General features: G+C 40.9%; 1 protein-coding gene across 1 annotated transcript in view; it reads left to right on the top strand.

The window, feature by feature from the left end:
* LOC126480717 (uncharacterized) overlaps positions 1-18,391 on the top strand; it is a 154,808-nt gene that overhangs the window by 83,653 nt on the left and 52,764 nt on the right. The window contains exon 10 of the mRNA XM_050103972.1: positions 15,297-15,430. Coding sequence (XP_049959929.1) covers positions 15,297-15,430 — 134 coding nt within the window. The remainder of the gene's footprint in view (positions 1-15,296; positions 15,431-18,391) is intronic.

Raw genomic sequence — 18,391 nt, 5'->3', positions numbered from 1 at the left:
CATACAACAAAGTTGGTCGAGAGATTGAACGGTGCACAGATAACTTAGTCTTGGTACTGACTTCCTTCTTGCAGAAGAGAGTAGATCGTAGCTGAGCACTCACTGCATTAGCTTTGCTACACCTCGCTTCCAGTTCTTTCACTAGGTTGCCATCCTGTGAGAATATGCATCCTAAGTACTTGAAACTGTCCACCTGTTCTAACTTTGTTCCTCCTATTTGGCACTCAGTCTGTTTATATTTCTTACCCACTGACATTACTTTCGTTTTGGAGATGCTAATCTTCATACCATAGCCCTTACATTTCTGATCTAGCTCTGAAATATTACTTTGCAAACTTTAAATCGAATCTGCCATCACAACTAAGTCATCCGCATATGCAAGACTGCTTATTTTATGTTCACATATCTTAATCTCACCCAGCCAGTCAATTGTTTTCAACATATGATCAATAAATAATATGAACAACAGTGGAGACAGGTTGCAGCCTTGTCTTACCCCTAAAACTACTCTGAACCATGAACTCAATTTACCATCAACTCTTAACTGCTGCCTGACTATCCATGTAAAGACCTTTAATTGCTTGCAAAAGTTTGCCTCCTATTCCATAATCTCGTAGAACAGGCAATAACTTCCTTCTAGGAACCCGGTCATATGCCTTTTCTAGATCTATAAAGCATAGATACAATTCCCTGTTCCACTCATAACACTTCATTATTTGCCGTAAGCTAAAGATCTGGTCCTGACAACCTCTAAGAGGCCTAAACCCACACTGATTTTCATCCAATTGGTCCTCAACTAATACTCGCACTTTCCTTTCAACAATACCTGAGAAGATTTTACCCACAACGCTGATTAAAGAGATACCTCTGTAATTGTTACAGTCTTTTCTGTTTCCATGTTTAAAGATTGGTGTGATTAATGCTTTTGTCCAGTCTGATGGAACCTGTCCCGACTCCCAGGCCATATCAATTATCCTGTGTAACCATGTAAGACCTGACATTCCACTGTATTTGATGAGTTCCGACTTAGTTTCATCCACCCCAGCTGCTTTATTGCACTGCAATCTATTGACCATTTTCTCCACTTCCTCAAATGTGATCCTATTTCCATCATCATTCCTATCCCATTCTACCTCGAAATCTGAAACATTACTGATCGTATTTTCATCTACATTGAGCAACTCTTCAAAATATTCCCTCCATCTGCCCAAGGCATCCACATGATTCACCAGCAGTTTTCCTGACCAGTCCAAAATACTTGTCATTTCCTTCTTACCTCCCTTTCGAAGACTGCTAATTACACTCCAGAATGGTTTTCCAGCAGCTTGACCCAAAGTCTCCAACCTGTTAACAAAGTCTCCCCAAGATTTCTTCTTGGATGCTGCAATTATCTGTTTGGCTTTGTTTCTTTCTTCAACATAACTTCGTCTGTCTACCAGAGTTCTAGTATGTAGCCATTTTTGATATGCCTTCTTTTTCCTTTTACAGGCTGCCTTGACTGTGTCATTCCACCAAGCTGTTAGCTTCATCCTACTTTTACACACTACTGTTCCAAGACATTCTTTAGCCACTTCTAGTACTGTGTCCCTGTACCTTGTCCATTCCTTTTCCAATGACTGTAATTGACTACATTCAACTAACTGGTACCTTTCTGAGATCGCTGTTATGTACTTGTGCCTGATTTCCTTATCCTGAAGTTTCTCCACTCTTATCCTCCTACATTTGGAACTGACCTCCCGCACTTTCGGCCTCACAATCCCAATTTCACTGCAGATTAAATAATGATCAGTGTCGTCAAAGAATCCCCTGAATACACGAGTGTCCCTCACAGCCTTCCTGAATTCCTGATCTGTTATTATATAGTCAATGACAGATCTGGTTCCCCTGCCTTCCCAAGTATACCGGTGAATGTTCTTATGTTTAAAAAAGGAGTTTGTGATTACTAAGTCCATACTGGCACAGAAATCCAAGAGTTGTTTCCCGTTCCTGTTAGCCTCCATATCCTCTCCAAATTTACCCATAACCTTTTCATACCCTTCTGTTCGATTTCCAATCCTGGCGTTAGTCACCCATGAGCAGAACACTGTCCTTGTCCTTTACCCTAACTACATCTCTGAGTGCCTCATAAAAACTATCCATCTTATCTTGATCTGTCCCTTCACAATGCGAATATGCTGACACAATCCTAATTTTCTTGCTAGACACTGTCAAATCTATCAACATCAGTCGTTCGTTTACATACCTTATTGCAACTACGCTGGGTTCCATTTTTTTCCTGATGTAAAGCCCTACACCCCATTGTGCTATTCCTGCTTTGACTCCTGACAGGTATACCTTGTATTCTCCCACTTCCTCTTCTTTCTCACCCCTTACCCGAATGTCACTAACAGCTAAAACGTCCAGCCCCATCTTACTTGCAGCATCTGCCAGCTCTACCTTCTTCCTAGAGTAGCCCCCATTGATGTTAATAGCTCCCCATCTCATTACCATTTGTTTGCCAAGTCGTATCTTAGGTGTCCCTGGTTTGTCAGTTTTAGAGGTGGGACTCCGTCACCTCCAGGCATTTTGCTCTGATTGTTGCCAGCATCATATTTAAAGTACCAGGGAAGCAGGTTGCTAGCCTTACTTGCCCCGTGTCCCATTGGGTTTTACCACTAATGGTTGAGGGACTAACCAGTGGATTTGGTAGTCTTTGCCGTATGAGCACAAAGGTGACCACGACTCAGAATATGTCCGAGATGCCCAGCCTTATTCCAAAGTAACTGGTATCCTGACTGTCGGGACCACTTACTTGGCCACTCATACATTGCCAGTGGTTCATGAACCACAGGAACCCACACCATGAACTTTCACTTTCTGTAATTAATAAAGGAAGTGTATGATTGATTTCTAGGGGGAGGTAATGGGCACAGTGTAGTTTGTAATAGAATAGGAGCCACATGATGATGAAAAGCTGCCTCGTTGAGATTGCAGTTGGTCTGTTTTAGAATAGCATGAACACACAATACTCAACATCCTTACAGAGACTGGGTAATGATTAGGGCTGTACCATTTGTTTGCCATCCTGACCATACGGCAAACCGAAATCACTGAACAGAGTTTTGAAACACGACAGTGTAACTGCAGTGAGGGAGGATGCAAGCATTGTAAGTTAAATTCATTTAGAGCTTGTTATCACCACAGATTATATCCTCTAAATAATGTCGAAGCTATCGAATGGACCCAGTAAAATTTAAACAAACTGAAAATATGTTAATGTGCAGAAGGCACAAAGTCAACTACTTAATTAAAACTTTCCATGAACGATGTACGAAATTAATTAGGTTTCACAGATAAAACTATAAAAAACAGTGATGCATCGTTCAAACAAATGATTTACAACAAACACTTGAAGGATGGTTCTTTTAATCCAAATTTAAGCGATCGCAAAAAGCAAGATCATTAAATCCTGTTAAACTGAATAGACAGCCTGTAAAAATAAACCAGGACAGTAAAACAGTATCAAATGAACAAATAACCATGATGATAAATGGTTATTGTTCAAAAATTAGAAAAGCAAGCACTTGGTAAGAAAATACAAAATAATAGGTTTAATTAAAGAAAACAATACTACATTAGATTAGAAAGCTACAGTTCGTGATGGTAGGAAAATAAGTTGTCATAACGTTTGTTCTGGAACTTGGCAAAGTTACTTTGTCAGCTGGATTGGTTTGTGTGTTTTGCTACATAAACTGATTGTTAGAAATCAGTATATAGTCACTTACAGTATTAGAATAGCAAGCAGGGCAGGAATCACTGCAGGAATAATTATGTTAAGTTAAAATGTTCAGAATGCCGTGGTATGGTTGGCAGCTGTATTTAGTGAAATTTGTTGGTGCTATCAACTAAACCTTAAACAGTTCAGTGTTGTTAGTACCTAGATGAAAGATAGTACGTGCACTGAGAGAGGAGTTATAATCCAGGATCAAAAATGGGAAAGGCTCGATAGTGGAAGTTGGTTTCTTTCAACTGTACGGAGAATCAAAATTCAGGTCCCGTAATACAGAAACTGAATGCTTTGAGTAGAAGTCCGCTGTTATGTAGTGTTAACCAGTGTGCAAGGGAGTGAAATTCCAGTTTGAACTCGCAGGTGAAAGGTGAACTGGGCATGGGACTGCGTACTGGTTCTTATGCTGTGTAACAAATGCTGTATTAATTTGACTAGTTAATTTGGAGGCCAATTGAATTAAAGTATGAGGAATTGTCATCAATATGTTCCAGGGAGGAATGGTGTCCTCAAAAGATGTTGAATTGTCACCAATGTCTACTCAGAAACTAGGCATGTGGACTCGTACTGGGTTGCACTTATTCAATTGTGGTTGAACAATAGATGGTTCGATTCGTGTAGAGTGGGATCTTATTTCTGGAGGTTCCTTCAAAACGATGTGGCCTTCCCCACAATGAAGGCTGGCAGTCTGCATCTTTGGAACCCAAGTTTTGAAATTCCACAAACTTTGAACATAATTTCGCAGTACCAGACAGCAGTGAAACCTATGTAGCAACAATGTCCCAAGGCAGCAAAATAATGCAAATACGTGGCAAAACCATCTGACAGTAGAGGCAGATGATAAAATATAGAGGAATAAGTAAAAGAGGATATGAGGCTGGAAAGGGCATTCTAGTTAATTTTGGGATAACAGAATGCATGTAACATAGAAAAGTAGAAGTAGTTATGCATTAGCAGCACAGGGCTTGCTAGTCCAGTGGAATTGAAATACAACCACATTAGAAAATAGTGGCATGCAGTGGGCAAAGGCCATCAGCTGTGTGGCTGGCATTTTTTGATGTATTCCAGGTGTCCATAATGAACAAGCTATTTTCCATAGCAATGACCCAGTGTTCAGTCAGTAATGACAGTTTTAACATGTTAAAGTATAAGGCACAGAGGCAACTTTACAAGAACACAAATCTAACACTCAAGCAAAATATTTAGCTATCAGGGCCTGATTGAGGTGAAAACACAATAGAACCATCAGCACGGCTTAGCAAACGATTGACACACACAATACTATCTCTACTCCCACGTAAGACTTGCGATAAAATTCATTCTCAATCCCTAACCGTAAATTTTATGGAGTGGCGAAACGTAGATAATAGCGATGTAAACTCGTCTGTTGCTGTGTAACAGTTTTACTGCGCTTTGACTTTTGCGCCGAATGATTCTTTGAGTTTTGATGTCAGTCATTCCTTTTCTTCACGCAAAGCTGCAAATTTCGTTTGAATGGGGCACACTACATCTCGATCTACTTAAACAAATGTTTCTAAATTTCTGGTTTTACAGGTGATGTAACTGAGGTAGAATTTATGTAAACTATTCTTTCAGGTGTGTGTGCGTGCAACGCTCTTGCATGCGCATCTCATCAATATTTATTTTGTGCACTTTGGAGAGTATTGTACCCTGCGGATTTTAACATCTCTGCTTACTAAATTATCTACGCTCACTAGCAAAAATGTACTCTCTTCTGTCATGCTCATTGGGGATGAACTGTACTTAGTGTCATTTTACTGCCTAAAAACTTATCTTCTTGTTAATGGATGCACTAAGGCAATATCTTCTCTTAAAAATTCTTTCTTCACTTCTAACGAAACTATTTTCCCCGTCGCTCGATATTTTCTCAGTTTTTTAGCTTCAACACTGTTGTACGTGGTTTAGTGGGTTGTCAGACCATAGCTATTCGCTTTGGACTCCGTTGTGTCCTTATAGCAGAAACATTGTCAAAATGGTGGACATTTCTCCTAATTTGAACTTCTTGTGTTCGGGAGTTAACTGTGCCTTGAAAATGATAAGGGGAATTGTTATCTAAAGCGGCATCTAAATAGTGATCATGATTCCATCTGTTTCCAATTCTTCATATTGCGAACTGGATAAACTATCTTCTTTCCCCAATCCATTCAGTCTGCGGTTTTAATTCTTGACTGCGAGTAGATTTAATGAACTAAATTCAGTCCTTCTACAATAGGCTTATGGCGGTCCAAACACTCGGGAGTTTTGTGACTTGGGTATTTACAATGAGTGCACTGCACTTTGGCAATGAAGCCACGTCTAGCAGTGTCTCCTCTGGGGGAAGATTGGAAGAATTGCCGAAACTCCTCGCATAGAAATGAGTTGTACAGCCTCCCTTAGCGTTCTTGGCGAAGCACACTTTTACCTCACACCTACATCTCAGTCAGCCTCACAGATACGTCTGCACAGTAAATTTCATCTTTGCTGAATAATACTTCATTACTTTCCATAGTACATTATATGACATGATGCAGCTCTTATTTTCAGCTAAGTTCACTAAATCCTCTCCAAAATGTTGGCGTAGGTTGGAAAGTTGGTCCCTATAATAATAGCTAATGCTCTGCTTATTTCCCTGTGTTCACTAACCCTTTCCAAAGGGCATCAAATGCCTTGGTATTTCAGAGGCCTTCCACGGAATTTGCGGAAGTGCATACCTATCCTCCCAACTTAAGTCTGGTGACTTCTAAGAATACTTCATCACTCCATGTGGACAGTTTCCCTACTTCCATTATATTTTGTGTGAAAGTGCAGCCATTTTCAACTGGTTTGCGTGTAAAGATGGGAACCAGCAAACCTATTGCAACATCAATTACAGGCTGTGATGGAACTGGCTGTAGGAAACCCAGAAGAGGGGAAGTGAGGCTGGCTTCAGGCACAGTGCTACTTTGTGGGTTTGAATTTACTACCGATTCATTAGGATGCCTCTGCAAATCTTCATTCTCCACCCGGAGCAGCTCAAGCCTTGCTTCCATGTGAGGATCCATCTCCAGCTGTCCCTGTGACCAGGTGATGAGCATTGCTTTAAACTATACACATCAAAACAAACAAGTGTGTCTTCGGCAATATCACGGGCAGTACCGAGTCTTGGTAACATCTCCTCCTAAATGCGAAGCTCGTGACTAACGGCAAGGCAGTATCAGGCAACAACACGATGGCAACGCCAGACTTCGGGGTTGTTTCGGGTAATTGAACGTGTGACTTGGCTTTTTGTGAAGGTGGCAGAGATTGATTGGTCTTGTGCAGTGGTGGTGGCTCTGGGTAGACTGGGGTAGGAAGCTAGGACTGAAAGCACTTGCTACTCATCCATTACGTCACAGCTTGCAGCGGATGGCTTTGCCCGATGGTTTGACACGTGCTCATGGGTTGGCAATTTGTATGTGGCACCTCAAAGCTGAAAAGAGGGTGAATTCTGCATCCTGATCCTGACACGTACACCAGAGACGTAGTCAGGATTAGAAAGCAGTGTGGTCTTGTAATTAATACAAGGTTCTCAAACTTGAGCAATGGGTTGCATGAGTGATTTTTAAGCAATCTCCTTTGTAGACTGCTTGTATTTTCCCTAGGATTTTACCAATAAACAGAAATCTACCGCCTTCTTTACCCACAACTGAGCCTGTATGATCATTCCATTTCATATCCCTACAAAGTGTTACACCCATGTATTGTACGAGTTGGCTGATTCCAACTGTGACTCACTGATACTGTATTCATAAATCTTGTGGTTTTTTCCCCATTTTACAAAGTGCACGTTTGTGCATTTTTGAATGTTTAATGCAAGTTGCTAATTTTGCACCACTTTGGAATTTTGTCAAGCTGTGCAGCTTTGTTCAGACTGTACTTCATTGTAGGTAGTGCTTCATCTGTGGATTGTCTGAGGCTACTATTAATGTTAACTCAAGATCAATAATGTACAGTATGTACACTAGGGGCTCAATGCACTTACCTGACATGAACCCAAAGTTCTTTCTACATCTGTGGATGACTCTCCATCTCGGTTAACCTGCTGCATCCTCCCTACCAAAAAGTCCTCAATCCAGTCACAAATTTCACTTGATACGCCATATAATTGTACTTTTGAAAATAAGCAGAACTGCAGTACTGAGCTAAATGCTTTTCGGAAATCAAGAAAAACTGCATCTTTCTGACTGCTTTGGTCCAATGCTTTCAGTAGGTCATGTGAGTAAAGTGTGAATCGAATTTCAGGTGATCATTGTTTTTGAAATCCATGCTGGTTGGCATGGAGGTGGTCATTTTGTTTACACACACACACACCTCATTATGTACAACAAATTGATATCAAGGATATTAGACGATAGCCGTGTGGATCACTTCTATTATCTTTCTTACAGACGGTGTGACCTACGCTTTCTTCCATCTACATTTATATTCCGCAAGTCGCCCAACAATACATTACATTTGTCTAATGTTAAGGGTCAGTTGCCACTCCCTGCACCAAGTGCCTATCCGCTGCAGATCTTTCTGCATTTCGCTGCAATTTTCTAATGCTGCAACTTCTCTGTATTCTACAGCATCATCCACGAAAAGCCGCATGGAACTTCTGACACTATCTCCTAAAGTGCGTGTCATTTATGTTGGCGGCCGAGTTTAGGTTCGTTCTGCGCATCTGACGTCACAAAACAGTCAGCCAATGAACAGAGAACGACGTTGCCACGTCTCGACTGCAGTGCAGAGCATGGACGAGTGTCTTCAGTTTTAGAAATGTTCAGTCATAAATAAAGTAATAGAACAAAAGCAATGTCTTGATAGCAGACATTCTTTTACAGAAAGTTTGGAAAAAGCATTCTTTATACCAATTGCTTCATATTCTATTAATTAATTAAACCACACAAGCAATAAGACTCCTAATTCAGCCGATAGCAAGGAAAGGTGTTTGTATCACTCACGAACCGCTTTTTCGCAATAAAGAACAGCGGTAATTGTTTTTCCTATTGTACTTCGACGAAGCGTGAGTAATTCATAGTAATACAGCAGTGTTTGTCAGTATTTTGCGTGACATGTTATAGTCCTCATGGCGTTATGTAGTCAGACGAGGTGCGTTAGCGTAACGATTAAGGTGTTGGGCTGCTATGCGAAAGGTTATGAGTTAAAACCTCTTGCGGTGTTTAATATTTTCATTATTTAAAAACAATATGGAAGTGCCTTACTTCACGAATTATAATCGTTTGAATGCAATTTTTTGAAATTTCTAGTGCTTTGTCTCTTCATTAACACTTTCGCTGCTGCAGACACGTGCTCGCCGCATTCCGCGCTGTGCGCGATTTTGTCATCACTGCACTGCTCGCCTGTGCAGACACATGGTGGTCCCACTGCTTTGACACACTTCTTATTCGATTTCACAAAAAGTATTTGGCCCAAAAATTTGATTTTTACGCGTCTTCTTGACTGATACCTTCCCCCCATAAATGACTTAATTTTGTTTCGATGTTCAACGCAGTTATTATGCGGCATTAAATGTAGTAAACTATTGCACGAAATCTTGAAGAGTTTGCAGAGGTAGAAGTCCGTATACTTACCGTATGGTCGATTTTAGTTGCCACAATGTTGAGAATGAAATGTGGACAAGATACCTAAGTTTCATATTAAATTTACTGTATAACAATATCTCATTTAATTTAAGTACGACATAGGTGTCGTATATAATATTGAGAAATATTCAGTCTTTCGCGAATGTAATAAAAGTATTATTTGCACCCGACGCGTTTGGCTTCATTTTAAAGCACTTCAATCAAGGAAAGGTGTGGCACATACACAATCGTACTCATGTTCTCTTTCTTGTTTTTGTTCCACAGTCGCAGTTTTACCAATGGTACTGAAATATATTCCTCTTCTGCAACTGTAATAAGGGGCTTATTTAGACCAGACGCGTTTCTCTCTTTTGAAGCATCTTCAGTGGACAGTATTTTGTCCCCTCCATTGCCAAGTCACCTTTCGTAGTTTCGTGCTGCGGTAACACAATATTCAACGTTTGTGTTGGCAGATCAGTGTTTTAGCAAATAAATGATGTTTGTGTGTGCCACACACACAAATTATATTTGACATAGCTCAGAGCACTTCACTGATAGACGGTATATTAAAGTCCTAATGTTTTTGTAAGTCCACAGTTTTGTTTAATGTATTTTGTCTACTTCCTTTTGATTGATTGAAGTGCTTTAAAATAAAGCCAAACGTGCTAAGTGTAAATAAAACTTTTGTTACAGTCGCGAAAGACGGAATATTTCTCAATATTACATACGACGCCTATGTGGTACTTAAATGAGCTATTGTTATACAGTAAATTTTATATGAAATTTAGGTATCTTGTCCACATTTCATTCTCAACATTGTGGCAACTAAAATCGACCATACGGAAAGTATACTCTATGGACTTTTACCTCTGCAAACTCTTCAAAATTTCGTGCAATGATTTACTATATTTAATGCTGCGTAATAACTGCGTTGAACATCGAAACAAAATTAAGTCATTTATGGGGGGAAGGTATCAGTCAAGGAGATGTGTAAAAATCAAATTTTTGGGCCAAATAGTTTTTGTGGAATCGATTGATAAGAGTGTCAAAGCAGTCGGAACACAATGTGTCTGCACAGGCGAGCAGAGCAGTGACAAAATCGCGCACAGCGCGGAATGCAGGGAGCACGTCTTTGTAGCAGCGAAAGGGTTGATGTGGCTGTGGTGGCTTTACTTCATGAACTGGGGCTCCCCCCTAAACGTAAGCGTGCGAACTATGTTATACTATGGCGCTGCTTCTATTGGCGCGTGCGTCATGTGCAACTGGCAACGCAGCAATCTCCCGCGTCTGGGCGGGCATGCGCGAGCCGCCAAGATAAAAGAATTGAATTATAGGTCATAATATATATATTGTGAAACGCAATGGTCCCATAACACTCCCCTGTGGTACGTCAGAGGTTACTTTGTCTGTTGACGTCTCTCCATTGAGAACAACATGCTGTGCTCTGTTTGCTAAAAACTCGTCAATCCAGCCACACAGCTGGTCTGATATTCCGTAGGCTCTTACTTTATCAGGCGACAGTGTGGAACTGTATCGAACACCTTCCGGAAGTCAAGGAAAATAGCATCTACCTGGGAGCCTGTATCTAATATTTTCTGGGTCTCGTGAACAAATAAAGCGAGTTGGGTCTCACACGATCGCTGTTTCCGGAATCCATGTTGATTCTTACAGAGTAGATTCTGGGTTTCTAGAAATGACATGATACGCGAGCAAAAACCATGTTCTAAAATTCTACAACATATGGATGTCAGAGATATAGGCCTATAGTTTTGCGCATCTTCTCGACGACCCTTCTTGTGAAAACTAGGACTACCTGTGCTCTTTTCCAATCATTTGGAACCTTCCATTCCTCTAGAGACTTGTGGTACACGGCTGTTAGCAGGGGGGCGAGTTCTTTCATGTACTCTGTGCAGAATCGAATTGGTATCCCATGGTCCAGTGAACTTTCCTCTGTTGAGGAAAGTACAGAGCACATTTTTTTTGTTTGAGAGGTCTGGGATACATTGTATTTAGAGGAGGGGATAACTCAGCCGCAAATTCAGTAGAGGATCTGATGTTTCCATCGGCCCTGGAGCTTTGTTCAATTTTAACTGTTTGTCAACACCATTGACAGTAATACTTATGTCACTGATCCTTTCAGTGGTACAAGGATTAAATTGTTAAAATTCTCCTGGGCTTTACTTTGTTAAGGAACATTTGAAAACAGAGTTAGGTATTTCAGCTTCCACTCGGGTACTCTCATTTCAAATTCTCTCTCATTCACTGAGGACTGGACACTAAGTTTGGTGCTACTAACAGCCTTTACATATGGCTAGAATTTCTTTGGGTTTTGTGAGAGGTCATTTGCTAATGTTCTCTGTGGTAGTCATTGAAGGCTTCATGTTTGCTCTCTTGACAGCCAAATGGGTTTCATTCACCATCGATCTATCTGTAGCCCTGTGTGTTGTTTTGAAGTTTCTTTCCAGTGTCCCTCCCATTATGAACTGTTCTACTGGATACATACTTATCGAGTACCGTAGTTTCTCTACATGCTCCTGTCGTGTGTTGAAAGTTGTAAGTTGGTCGTAGAAGTATGACGATTTTTTATGTAGTTTACTGAACACCACGTGTATCTTTCTACTTTTTTTAGTTGTTGTTTGCACTTCAGTAACCATTGTTGCCACAACTACGTCATGGTCATGGATACTAGCGTTGATATGGACATCCTGGAAGAGGTCAGGTCTATTTGTTGACATTAGATCCAGTATATATCCGTCATGAGTAAGGTTTTGAACTGTCTATTCTAGATAGTTTTCGGAGAAGGTTTGAAGTCATGTTTCGCAGGATGTCTTTCCACACCCACTACTAACAATACTGTAATTTTCCCAGTGGTTGCTGGATGATTGAAGTCTCCATTGATGATTACAGTATGACTGCGGAACTTAAACAAACGAACTGATGTGTTAAAGTTTTCGGTTACATCAGGAGACAAGTCTGGTGGAAGGTAGGAAGATCCAGTTACCATTTTAGGCCCACCCCTACTGAGTCTTGCCCAAGCAGTCTCACATGCAGCTTCAATTTCTCTCTCCGTGGATCTGAGATTCTTGTCTAAATCTCATCGCTACAATTAGAGGTTTTAACCAGCTTTCTGTTGCTAGTATTAAGTGAGCTTCACTATTTTTCAGGAGCACTTTTAGCTCCGGCACTTTGTTGTGAATGCTCCAGCAGTTAACCCACTAGGATTTTAATACTCTCACCTGTGGGAGACATTTCATACTTCTCGGTTCCCTACAGCTATCATTGTTAGCATTGGTTGGGGAGTCACCAAATCTAAGAAACCTTGGTGTACAACTCACACACTGTCAGCTACCTGGTAGTGGCTCCTGATGTGCAGTGCACACCTTGACACATTTAGGGGGACCCTGCAGTTCTCAATCCTATGGTAAAAGCCCAAGACTTTGCAGCCTACAGCCTATTCTGACGTGAACAGGTTGATTGCTGTTGGATCAGCTGAAAGGCAACAGACAAAATAGGCCAACTGTTTGTAAAATTTAAATAATAAATATTACTCACGTTTGGGGCAAGGGGCACATTGTACAACACGGCTGACATTATGATCATAGTTAAAATCACATACATATGGAACATTTTTTTCGTACTGTGTCTCACCTGGCTTTGGATTTGGTATTGGTTATACATCATGTTCTCCTACTGTTTCCTATTTGTACCACGTAATCTGAAACAGAAAGTTCTTTTATGGGTTTGTCACACACAAATTCTGTATGGTGAAGCTCATTTTTTAGCTGGCCTATATTCCTCTTTCTCCATCTTTTTGCACTCTTCTTTTACAAGTTGTGCCACACAAAAATGCTTCCAACACTGAGACAATCTCTTTCAATTTATGTGTTTGATACTTCTTTCATGTTGAAGCTTCTTTTGGGAAGAAAAAGATTCAACTAAACAATGAAGGATAGTATTTAAAAGAATGCACTGTCAGAGGTGATGCTATATCATCTTCACTTATCACAAGTCTGGAATTACCTAGCACAGCTGAGGCAACACCTGCATAGGTTGATGAATTTTGTGATGTTTGCTTTCTATTTTGTCTTGTAATACAATAGGATACTTGTTTACCATCTACTCCGGAACATTTCTCAAATCCTTCTGAATTCCTGCATGACCTTTAAATAGATTGCAACTATATAATTTTGGCTTGAAATCTATTTTTGCAAAGTGCTACTAAATTAGTTGAAATAAATCTGTTTTTACAAAGTGCTACTAAAATGGTTGAAATAAGTTTCTCTGATAGGCTGTTCACAGCCAGAAATGTTCAGCAATTTGTCAGAATGTTAGTGGCTTTTTGGAATGTTGTCTTTGGTACACCGTCTTGATGTTTCCTGTGTCTATAATAGCACACTGGAGCAATAATCCGCCCTCCCCCCCCCCCCCCCCCCCCCCTCCCCACCAAAGAAATTGAAGGTGGAGTGCTGTGAGGTCGATCAATTACCCTGAATGTGTATATATTCTTAGTGACCTGTCATGCTGCATATCAATGTACTCATTACCTCTTCAGTGCTTAAGAGTTTAACTACTATATCTGGACCAGAACCAGAATTATACTCATTTATGTTCAAACAAGCACATGTAAATTTCATTTAATTTCTGATCTTTGCAGACCTGTAACTTTCTTCAGTTGTCATATACATACACCTCTGATAAATGAAAGTTTTTAAATTTTGATGTGAATCATAGAATGCACCAAATTTGAAATAAATCTGAATGAGTTGGGTTGAGTGCTGCATTGAATTGTCATGGAATTACTCCCATTTTGTGAAAGCCACCTACCAGTCGGCCCTGTTGTACAAATTTTGTGCATATGCGAGCTTCATGGCCACACATGGCCAGTGGTGTATGGTTGTTTACACTTATGGCCTGGCTGCAAGATTGCTCACAGGTCAAATGTTTTCCCCATCCTTGCTAACCTGTGTCCGTGCTTGCCTTGTTGCCTCAGGTAGGCATAGTAGCAGTAAAAGGCTGGTCTATAACCCCACAAAGTTTGTTGGTGTCAGTCTGTTACACCTGTTATATCAAACCACTTGTTGCTGCCAGTCTCACTTTTTATTTAATTTTATGTTACACAGGCCTTGTTTCTGCAAATGATCCCTATAATTTAGCGGTTTTTTCTGATTTTATGATAGCGTACTAAGTGTGTGTGTGTGTGTGTGTGTGTGTGTGTGTGTGTGTGTGTGTGTGTGTGTGTGTGTGTGTACACTGCATTATTGAAGAGACTTAACTGTTACACAAAAACTCAAAAAAATTATCATTATTAATGTATATTGTCCTCTAGATACTGGCAGATGTGGAAGTAATTGTATGTTCAGAATTTTGAATGTTTTGTTACACCCAAAACTCACACTACTTGAAAACTAAAGGAAAATCACTTTCACATTTGTCAGTCTAGAAAATGGATTTAATTTCTTTAGAATACTGGTGTTACAGATAGGTCTTGTGACATCTAAGAATATAATGCTGAAATGTGTAAAACAGTTATTTTTGAAAGAAAAATGCTTATCATACAAAAAAATTGTTTTCTTTCCTCAAATATTGATGGGGCAGTCGTTTGTGAAGCAGTAACCCCTAAAAGATGTAACATACACCAGTAATTAAGAGTTCTAAGTCTTTGAAATTTGAGTCTCATGTGTTGTCTAACAGCCGTGTGTTACGGGATGACATATTGACAGTATTTCCTGGCTCAATTATTTGTTAATGTAATCAACAGAATATCCTTAAAGGCTTTATCATCAACAGTTTTGGAAACCATAATTTTATTACTTTATAGTGGGTGAAAGTATATAAAAGTTGTCACTCTAAATCTAAATTAAGGATGATATAGTGCTGTTTTATGACTTTTATATATTATGTATTAAGTTTGCTGTAAATTTTCATACTACCTTTTTTCTCTCTGCTAGTGTCTGAAAATGATTCACCAACTATCTTTGATGACAGCCAACTCTTTCTCATATTTGAATTGGCTGATGGTGGCAAAGCATTGGAAAGTTACTGTTTTACATCAGCTGCCCAAGCATTTTCAGCCTTTGTTCAGGTATGTTTAATGCTCCAGCATTCTGCTTCCACATAAATTGGATATCAGTGTTCATGCAATAGTCTTATAATGTGTGTCCACTGTGATGTATAGGGTTTGGTGTTTATAAATCAGAGAATGTACAGTATTTCATAAAGCTGTGCTCTAGATTCACAGAGATACTGACTCTTTCTGGTACAGTGTTTCTTTGAGATAAACAGTAGCTGTTTTTTTGAAAGCACTGTTGATAAACACATGTAATTTACAAACAGTGGAAAGTCATATGTGGAATAATAATGTAATGAAAAGGATAAATTCCTACTCAACATGTTCTTCTGCTCTGCAATTCCAAATTCCTGTAGCCCATCTCTCACATTGCTCTTGCCCTCCAGGAACTACAGCAGCATGCTTGAAGTCACTTGAAAAACACACTCCAACCTGTTCATCTCTTACTACCTCCTTGGACTAGAGCTATTCACCACTACAAGAACATCCTCCAAATTGCTCCAAAACACCCTCATAGCAGATGAACCCTGCCTCAGAGACCTAGTGTATTTACCACATCTTTAGAAACTCTTCCACCACCATACAGAACCCAGTAGCTTAAATCTGAAATGCAGTCGTAAACTTTTCCTCCAAAAGCATTAGTCCCATGGAAGTAGAAGTCCTTTCCAAAGGCATTACATTTTGCCCCATTCCAAAATTCAGTCAGGCTGGACTTCCCTCTCTCCTTCTCCTGGTCCCTACATTGAAACACTTTTCTGCCACCAAATTTACCAATCTGACTCAAGCAAAGACCAATATTGAACACTACTTGACTCAGTTCACTCCTTCACCCACCACGATCCACCCTCACTGCACCCAAATTACCTCCTTAATGTTCCAGAATTTCTTAACCTCAAACCTTGCCTTATCATCATTCCCCAAATCCCTCAACATGTATGCTAACTTCATGTTCGGAGAAAGAACTGCAATCCACCACCTGAAAATTTATCCTGATCTTATAATCCTGCCTCTTGACATTAGGCTCCACCACTGTGGTTTTGAACTGCAGGGATTACCTGACAGAAGGACTCTGCCAGCTGTAAGATTCAACAACCTACAAACCCTGCCACAGTGACTTCATTCCAGAAGTCCAGTAGGCTCTCCAGTCTCTCCAAAAATCCTTAGGTCCATCCTAGAACCCCTGAGTATGTGTCTCATCTCCTCACCTCGCCCACTCTGCATTCCTACCTTCTCCATGATTCCTAAAGCCCATAAACCTAACCACCCAGGACACCTCATTGTGGCAAGTTACTGTGCTCCCACTGAGAGAATCTCTGCTCCCATAGACCAGCACCTTCAGCCTCTTACCTGTAACCCACTATAAAGAACACCAACCATTCCTCTACTGACTCCCCATAGTTCCTGTTCATGTACCATACGGCACTCTGCTTGTCACTATTGGTGCCACCTCCCTTTACTCTAACATCCCTCATGTCATTTGCCCTGCCACTATTGACACTACCTTTTCCAATGACTAACTGATTCCAAACCTACATTCTCCTCTCTGGTCACCATGACCAACTATATCCTCATCCACAAATACTTCACATTTGAAGGCATCACCTACAAACAAATCCTGGGTATGGCAATGAGCAGTCGCATGCACCAACCTATTTGTGGGCCGTTTAGAGGAATCTAGCCACCTAGAATCCCAAATCCCTCATGTGGTTCAGATTAATTGAGGACATCTTCAGGATCTTTTTCAAGGATGAGGACACCCTATACACATTACTCCAGAACCTCAACGCCTTCTCCCCCATTCACTTCGCCCAGTCTTCCTTGACCCAACAAGCCGCTGTCTTTGGTGGTGGCCGCCTTCTCAAAGATGGTACAATAATACCCCCATCCACATCAAATCCACCAACCACCAGCAATACCAACACTTTGACAGCTGACACCCATTCTATACTGAGAAGAGTCCCATTTGCATGGCATAAGCACCTGTGACTGTTGCATCTGTAGTATCAAGCAGTTGCTCTCCAAATATACCAACGGTCTCGCAGAAGTCTTCACAGACTGAAATTACCTTCCCAGCTTCGTACAGAAACAGATTTCCTGTGCTTTATTTATACAGTTATCCACTGCCTCTCTCAGAACCACTGTCCGGCCACAGAGGAGCATTCCCCTCGTGACTCATAACCACCTAGGACTGGAGCAACTGAATCACAGTCTCTGCCAGGGTTTCAACTACCTCTTGTAACGTGCTGAAATGAGGGATATCCTGTCCACTGCCCTTCCCACCTCCCACACTGGTATCTTGCCACTTACCAAAATGACACAATATCCCTGTCCATCTTCACCTCTACTCCCAACCCCATGCCTCATGTCTCATATCCCTGTAATAGACCTACATGCAAAACTTGTCCCCCACCACCTATTCCAGTCTGGCCACAAGCATCACCTGTCCCATCAAAGGCAGTGTTACCTGTGAAAGCAGGCATGGGATCTACAAAGTAAGCTGCAACCACTGTGCCGTCTTCTACATGGGCATGGTAACCAACAAGTTGTCTGTCCACATGAGTGGCTACTGACACACTGTGACCAAGAAACAGCTGGACCCCCCCCCCCCCCCCCAGATGCTGAGTGTGCTGCACAACACAACATTCTTCACCTCAGTGACTGCCTCACAGCCTGTGCCATCTGGATTCTTCATAGAATCACCAGCTTTCCTGAATTTCACAGGTGGGAACTCTCCCTGCAATATAGCCTATGTTCCTGTAACTCCCCTTGGCCCCAACCTTCATTAGTCCCTCTACTTCCCCCACCTGTCCCCTTCCTTGCTCCACTCCAGCACTATACCACCTTCAGTTCCATCGACATACCCACCAGTCTTCTTTTTGTCTCCTCTATTCTCACCCTCTCTCTGTCTAACCTCCCTATTGTTCCTAGCTACCTTACCCTACCCTACCCTACCCTACCCTGTCCTCACCACGTCCT

The sequence above is a fragment of the Schistocerca serialis genome, chromosome 5 (assembly GCF_023864345.2).
Source record: "Schistocerca serialis cubense isolate TAMUIC-IGC-003099 chromosome 5, iqSchSeri2.2, whole genome shotgun sequence".
In the NCBI taxonomy this organism is placed as follows: domain Eukaryota; kingdom Metazoa; phylum Arthropoda; class Insecta; order Orthoptera; family Acrididae; genus Schistocerca; species Schistocerca serialis.
Note: the sequence above shows the minus strand (reverse complement) of the source record. Positions and strands in the feature narration are given on the sequence as shown.